At 35.9% G+C, this 8,038-nt stretch overlaps 1 protein-coding gene across 1 annotated transcript; it reads right to left on the reverse strand.

Moving 5' to 3' along the window:
* Positions 1 to 5,114: 5,114 nt before the first annotated feature.
* On the reverse strand, positions 5,115 to 6,790 carry cox19 (cytochrome c oxidase assembly factor COX19). The gene is made up of 3 exons (XM_008437956.2): positions 6,592 to 6,790; positions 5,566 to 5,677; positions 5,115 to 5,482 (listed from the first exon to the last, which is right to left on the reverse strand). The coding sequence occupies exons 1-3, from the start codon at positions 6,671 to 6,673 to the stop codon at positions 5,395 to 5,397; spliced, it is 282 nt and encodes a 93-aa protein (XP_008436178.2). The 5' UTR covers positions 6,674 to 6,790; the 3' UTR covers positions 5,115 to 5,394.
* Positions 6,791 to 8,038: the final 1,248 nt, after the last annotated feature.

Raw genomic sequence — 8,038 nt, forward strand, 5'->3', positions numbered from 1 at the left:
CCAGTCACTCTGTAGCGTTGAGGTATCATGTATGGGAGTCACCAGGCTGCAACTTGACCACTGACGGAGTTTCAAAAATGGAAACAACATCAAACTAATTTTCTCTAGGCTTTGAAATTCCTGAGCTGTAGCCTCCACGCCCCTGTGTTTGTCTTCAACACAGGGCTTTTCCAGATTAATTTAGCAACACTTTCTTCTGTATAATTGAAAGAATAAGTCTGTCATTTCTGATCAAAAGCAAACTTCTTGGCTGATCCCCAAAGACGTTACCAGCTATATGAATAATTTTGAGTCCAATTTTAACATTTATTTTAAACTTTATAAAGTAAAATGAACAATAATCTTTTAACATAATGTGTGTTTTGTTGCTAAAACAACTATCTTCCTTCACTATTGCTTCTACTATCCTGCCCTCCCCACCCCACCCCACTTTTTTCTTTTGAATTTACTGGAAAAGACATTAAGGAATCATAAGTCGAGGATGATGTCAGCATCAGACAAGGCTGACTGAAGCTGTGAAACTGAATAATTGTCTAATGCACGACGTTAATGGAACCCTGACGTCACTTTCACAGTCAAGATGCTCACTGAGGAAAGCCAAAATGTATAACCCTAACACCAACTGTGAAAGATTTTTCTTTTTATTCAACACAAGAAACCACAATGAGAAGTCACCTGATTCTTACCTAAACTCCACGTGTGTGTAATCTAAACTTGGTATAAATCCAGCTGTTCTGTCTCCGATGTTTGTTAGAGGATATTAGGGAACACAGCAGACAGGTCAGACTGAATGTTGTTTGGAAGTTTACAGTAGGGTGTACCGATACAAGGCCATCGTCCAAAACTGTAAAGAAATTCATCAAAATTCATCAAAACATGGCATGGGCAGAGCTGACAAGAAGACCCGGAGGCTCAAGGCCACGGTTAGTCTAAGGCGGACCAAGACCAAAGCAGAGCTCTACTTCTACTCCAAAACTAAAATCTGCAGCATGATTGTTCAGAAAATGATCCTGAACTCTGGCTGGCCGCTGGCAAAAGATGTGAAACTGGTGTGACACAAAGCACAGTTATGAAACTTCCTCTATCAGCTTTTGACGAGAAGGCTGGAAACTACAAATCAGGAATCAGTTCTGACAAATCTACCTCAATGTACCTACTCAATGTAGGGCCACACCTGTTTATGTTTATGGTGATTTCACTTGCCTGTTTTCAGTTGGTCGATGTGGTATTTAAGTTACTGATTTCTACCCACTTGTTGTTTGGTCGTCTGTTCTCAGTTTTTATTCATCCCTAGTTCCTGTGTTTCCCTTGGAGGTGCCAATGTCCTGTTACCACTTTAGTCTTTTGGTACAACAAAACACGACAGTAGGTTAGGTTAACTTACAAGCAATGGAAACAATGTCAAGGGTTCTCTAAAACATAATCCAACAAAATAATTCTGAAAATGCTTCAGTTAAACATAGAAACAAACGGTTTATTGCTCTTAACATTGTTGTAGAGTTTTGAAATTGGATTGTACCAGAAGACGACCGCTATACTAAGAGTCTAAAGTTTAACAATTGTATAACAAGTTATAGATATATTGACTGTTCTGTCGTTTTTGATATTCCATACTGCCTTGCAAATGTATTCCTACCCATAAAACTCTTTTGCATTTTCTCACAGATTTTCATTTGAATATAGGTCTCAACCATTCAAACATGTGACAATGCTTTGACCTATGTGTGGTACCATTTGTGAAGTTATGCATTAATAGCAATAATTTGTGTTATTTAGCCGGTCATAAGAGGAAAAGAAATAGGGCTTGTTTTTCAAAGACATATTTTTACCATGTTATTCATTTTACATTCATTTATTAATGTCATAGTTTCAAACGTATTTAATTTACAAGCTAAATATTTTGTTAAATATTTAGATCAAAACTAAATATTTACTTCACAGCTAACTAAACATTTAGCTAGCTCAGAGCTAACTAAATGTTATGCTAACTCAAAGCTAATTAAATAGCTAGCTCAGCGGTAACTCAATGTTTAGCTCAGTGCTAAATGGAGTTTGGAACTAAATATTTAGTTTCTAAGCTAAATTATTTTAGCTATTTAACTTTGGAAGTCAGTTGAATTTGTTAAATCCTAAACAAGTATTAGTCTAATTTGCCTGTGCTTCATTCGGAAGAAAAAAAAAAAAGAGCATAAAAGAGAAGAAATTCCTTCGCCCCTCTGACGTGGTTTGGGTTGAGTGTATGTTCTGTTTGTTACTTGTCATTTTCCAGTGTGTCGCATTCCTATTTAAATGATTTTATTTTAAAAGTGGAATATTGAGCAACTGGTCACAAGGTTATGTCATTTTATCCTGAGAAATGAGTAGTAGAGGGAGTGTCCATTTTTTCTGATTTGAGTTTATAAGCAGGATTTGTCTTTGGATAAATCAGAGCTTCACTGCCACTCAGTTATAACTCTGAAAAACAAGAAACCTTAACCCTAACCCTAACTACTAAAAGATTCTACACCTTCCTGATTTTTTAACTTCCAAGATGTCTTTCTCAGCAAACTGCAAAGTAGCTATAGTCTGTGCTGCCTTGCTGCTCTTCCTTCACGCTCGCGGTGAGTTCAGCTCTCTGTTTTCCTCTTTTATCGGCTGCTGACTTTAGGCTCCATCTCGCATTGATAACTCTGACAAAACCTGTATTTTTGAACTCTCTGTGTGCTCTGCATTGCAGGACAGAAAAACGGGACAAATGATACATTTATTTTTCGCGGAGTTGATCCCCCTTGTTGTGTGGAAACTTCGGCTGCCCCCATCAAGGAAGCGGCCCAGGCCTGCTACGAACAGAGGGAGTACGCAGTTTACAACTGCGAAGTGCATGCCTTCATGTAAGTAACCGCTCTGTACAAGCTGCTTCTCCACAATTGTGAGTGCTAAAAAGAATTTTGAAAATCTAGATTTGGAATTCAGTCAAGATTCCGTTTACATTGCACTGTTGTTCCATCTATATGTGTTTATATTTCTTGCCTTTTTTTCCCCCCCCTTGTAGTTTTGTGACTGTTTCAAACAATACATTCTGCGTGGATCCAAAAGCCAGCTGGCTGCTAAAGAGACTTGAAAAACTAGCCGCTGTAAGTGTTAACATTGATGTTTGACAATGAACAACCCAACTCAGCACTGAAATCAATACCATGTGGACGTTGCTTAAATATAATTGGACACATTTGTTTTCTCAACAGAGAGGAATAAACTGCACTGTACTGTGAATTGGGCTGTTGCGGCCTACAGGACCCATAATGCATCTGGAGGTTCTGGACGTTGAATCATATGAGTTTCAACTTTGTCTTCTCCCGTTGTTGAATAAATTTTTTTAAATTAGTTTCTTATAAATAAAAATGAAGCATCTGTCCAGAGCTTTCCTGTATTGGTGTATTTACAGCCTTTGCAAGCCTGCTCTTATAAGTCTAAATACTGTAAAGGTTTAAAGTTAGGAAAACTAGAACAAACATCAGATTTGCATTAGCTTTCTTGCTGAAATGTCTGTGAGCTTACTTTTAAGCTAATAGCTAATATTTCCAGTGTGTTACAAATAAATTAATAAAATAAATACACTTTTTGTTTATTTTTTATTTACTTTTTTTTTTTTTTTTTTACAAGGTTAATGTTTTCCTCATTGTCCTGAGGATTATGTGGGATTATTCAAGTGGTGTTCTATGGGATTAATTACATATTAAATGCTACTTTCCCTATTATAGCAACAAAAAAAAAAGGTTAGAAAAGTTAATTCCAGAAGCTAAACCCTGAAATAATATTCAACTGACTTCTATCCTGTTGAAGTAGTGTAGGAGTAAAACTGTCTTCCAGAAACTAACAGCATAATTTCTACATCTAAATTCTCGGTGAAAGTATTGAAACAAACATATTTTGGTTTTGAATTTTTACCAGCTTTATGCTCAAAATGTGGATAATTTTAAAGTTTGGAATCATTTTGTCTGAGATGAAGATTCATCTGCCTGCAGTGGATATTTTAGTTAGAAGTGAGGAAACACGGCTACATTGAAAGGAAATATATTGAGCCTGATTGAGAAACTGTGTTCCTGCTTCCTTAAAATGAGGAAATGTATGTTTTTTCTTTTTTTTTTTTGCATGCATGACTAGTTTAAGCTCTGGATCTTTCTTTTTTTTTTCCTCTTCACTGCATTTCTTGACTGAAGCGCGCTCGCTGATCCTCAGCAGACTTTGTCTTGCATGTTTAGCCGCGCTGCTTTTTCTCGTTTCACAAGGTAAGCCAAACTGTTTCACAACTAGTCCTCAAATCCATTCAGGTTTTAAATACTTTTTGGGAATTTACCTTCAAATATGCTTTGACTTATGCACAAAGACCTGTTCCAGTAAATACTTTCTTCTTGACTGCGTTACATGACGTCCTCGGTGTTACGCGGAGGAGTCAAAGCCTGCAGGACGACTCAGACCCCCCATGCTGCACATCAGCTGGAATCGCAACTATTGTAAAACGTGTGAGTTCCTGTTTTGAGCAGATGTGAGACCACATTTAGTCATTGTAAAGTGCGTAGACACAAACATAACTACTGAGGATAATTGTGATGGGTGGTTCATGCACCCTACAGGTTCCAGGCAAATAGAGAACTATGGTGTGTGGCCCGTCGGGGCCCCATGGCTTACAAAGAGCCTGAAAAAGTTAAAAAGTGCAAATCAATTTACAAATACACCAATGCAGTACTGTGTCATATTTATGCTTTTTCATGTTACGACCACAAACCATATAGTTTGGATTTTGTGTTATAGGCCAACATGAAGGAAAATGCTACATTTGGTAGCTTTTCCTCTAAAAACACTCATAGCTGCCTATTATATTAGTTCAAACACCAAATACACCTTAATATGAGTTAAAAACCTATGTTAATATCTGAATATTACATCTCAAGTCCTATAATAAACACACATACAGACATTCAATTAGAATTTGTGTTCCAATGAGGCTGAGTTTGTGGCATTAAAAGTACTTTTTAAATACAACAACCTTTAAGCAGCTTTTAAACATACTTTTCATTAAATCCACATTTATGTATTAAAAAATGTTTTTAATTGGTCTTCTGAAATTAAATCCACCATTTTCTCTTTCTTAAAAAAAGAACAACCTTTATTTTGACAAAAACAAAAACACCATTTCTTTATATTAAGCACTTTCTGTTTATGCAGCATATTATTTTACAATCCGTAGTCACATATCTCAGCCCGACGTCCGCTTGCAGGGCCTCCATACTCAGTCCTTATGCCCTCCATCACTTCACACTGCAGTCTCTCTACCATACGTGTGATTCTGGAGGGCGTCCCAACATGAAGTTGGATACTTTTGAGTCCACAGAGCCTTCTGCTGGAAGCGACGCCGGGTCAGGGCTTGGATCCCTCTTGGCTGGGAGGAGGATCCATCAAGTCCTTGAATCCCAGTTTCTGCAGAGGCTCCCTGGCCATGAGCTGACTGGAAAACACAAGAAAACACTGAACTCAGTTTGTGTTAACCTTTCAGAGTCAGAAGGGCAACAAGTGGAGCAGCTTCCTTACTGATCCATCCTGCATTCCAGGTAGTCTTTGGACTGCAGCCGGCACTTTGAGTTGTCAAAGGTGTTTTCCCTCAGGCACTGCATGAACTTCTCTTTGAAAGCTTTACACTCTCCTGAGAAGAGGAGCTCGCTGTTCACCACAGACTTTTAGGATGCAACACAAACGCTCAATTCTAAATAAGACCTAATATTCTTGTTGTTATTCATCCTTCCACTTGCAGTTTGTCTGAAACTATTTTATGGCTCGTTTTCTGCCTTTTAAGACCAGAAATCAAAGAACTCGGATTATAGATTTAATTAAAGAAGTTAGTTTCCCTTTGCTTAGTTTGCCCCGTTCGGTGTAGTTGTTTATCATTTGCTGAATTATGATGAGGTTCTGCTTTTGAGAAATCTGGACTGCTTGAGATTAGCTCAGAATCTAATATGTATTTACCAAACTATTCCAATTTAATGAAGGGATCTTTAAAAATATACCTTTTATTATTTTTTTGTAGCATTTATCTTATATAAAAAATGTGTGTCTGTATACATATGTATAATTTAATCATATTTTACATTTTTCTAAAATTTTATTTTTTATTGTAATTACAGAAATATGAAGTTTTATTTTTGTAAAATGTTATTTTTTATGTTGTGTGTATAATGTATACATAAAAAACACTACTTTAAATTTGTTTTTAAAGATTTTAAAACCCCCACTATTTTTATGCTATTTTTTATTTTTTTATTTTATTTTGCTGTACTGGTTTCTCTGTCTTCCACTTTGATGTCTCATTTGGAAATAATTCACCATCAGCGTTTCAAGTTGTTTTCTATTGCACATTTTTGATAATTATGTAACTAAAAACAGTCCTGTAAAAAAAATTTGTTGTTAGCTTTGCTCTGTATTTAATAGATACAACATAAATGGACCGAATAAATTTAAAATGCCTAAACAGCCTGTTGAAAACATAAATTACATGTAAGGGTCAATAGTGGGTCAAGAGCGTTATTTAACCAGAAGAACGACGTAACAGCCGTCGCTCACCGAAATGATCCAGAGGGAAGGAGCCTTTATCCGGAGCCCGAGGTTTAAAACTCTTCGTGCCGAAATTCATAGCAGTCGACATGTTTGCGTTTATATTAAAGGAAAAGAAGATTATCTGAACCGAAGAAGCTGCGGCTTCAGAACTAAACAAGGCTGCGACTCTGCCGTCGCGGAATGTGACGTTTTGTTTTGGTGTCAGCAACCAGACTTTAATAATCGAGTTCATTTTGCCGAGTGTCGATAACAGATTACATCGATGTTGGTTTCATTTTTTATTTTTATTTTTGCATTGAAGGCTTCTATACCTGGCTTAAATACGCACCAATAAATGCGCAAAGCCACACAGAATAACTAAACAGATTTTATTACATACATTTCCGTGAACTTGAACGGTGAATTATTGATTGTTATTTTTATGGGCAACTTCAAAGGCACATAGCGGTTGGCTTTTTTTTTCAGATGAGTAAAAACTAACCTGAAGATATAAGTGAAATGGACAAATATAAATACAGAATTTAAATGTCAAGCTCCTGAAGACATGACAGGCTCTATAGAGAGTGAGAATATAAGAAAATAATATATAAACTTTTTAAAAAACGTCCCAGTTATACTGTGGGGAGCTCAGTCCAGTTAACTTATTTAATTGTTTAGTAAGACTTTTATGTTTAACACTCATAGAGTACAATGTTTCAGTGGATTTTTTTTCTCAGCTTAAATGCCAAAATATTAAAATTAAGAAAAGAAGCTTTTTTATATGTATTTTTTAACTTTCTTCTTGACTTGTGTGAAACGTTTTATATCTGCAGAAATTCCTTTATTGTCCCACGGGGAGGCAGGAAAGGTGATTTAACATGTAATAAGCATAGAAAATTATGATCTTAAATGTGGGCTTTCCCAAACATTTTAAAGATTTTCATAAATTAACAAAGTATCTTTCATTATTTAGACATGAATCTATTAAAATGTTTTTTATTTAACAGACCTCTGAGTGACTCAGTCTGGACTTCAAAGGTCTTCTGTCTATTGGTTGTATCTCAAGAAAGTTTTATTACAGCTACTTTTATTTGTTCACAACATCAAAAGTGAGCTGAGAAGATAATCTCTGAATAAATTGGCCCACAAGTTTCCTTTGTGACTTTATTTGCAACAGGTGGTTAAGCTGTAACATCAAAGAGAACCACCAGCCTCAACTACATTGAAAACATTTGCATTGGCTACAGAAAAAAAAAAAACTAGTGGAGACACCAAAAAATTTTCACAAGTGTAACCAGACTAGACAAGAAAAAAAAAATTCACTGTGACACCAAAATAATTTCCTATTTATATATTTATTTATACATTTAGTATATNTATATATATATTTCTCACATGTATTTCTTTTGTTTTACATTTATGTAAAACAAAAGAAAGAAGAAGAAGAAGGCCGGCATTTTTCCAGCTGTGGCCA

This window comes from Poecilia reticulata, linkage group LG19, assembly GCF_000633615.1.
Source record: "Poecilia reticulata strain Guanapo linkage group LG19, Guppy_female_1.0+MT, whole genome shotgun sequence".
Classification (NCBI taxonomy): domain Eukaryota; kingdom Metazoa; phylum Chordata; class Actinopteri; order Cyprinodontiformes; family Poeciliidae; genus Poecilia; species Poecilia reticulata.

Excerpts from the sequence above, each read along its gene's own strand:
- cox19 (XM_008437956.2), bottom strand. The coding sequence starts at position 6,673 with ATGTCGACTGCTATGAATTTCGGCACGAAGAGTTTTAAACCTCGGGCT. Across the intron at positions 5,678-6,591 it reads CTTCCCTCTGGATCATTTCG|GAGAGTGTAAAGCTTTCAAA; the intron begins GTGAGCGACGGC and ends TCCTCTTCTCAG. Across the intron at positions 5,483-5,565 it reads CTGGAATGCAGGATGGATCA|TCAGCTCATGGCCAGGGAGC; the intron begins GTAAGGAAGCTG and ends TGTGTTTTCCAG.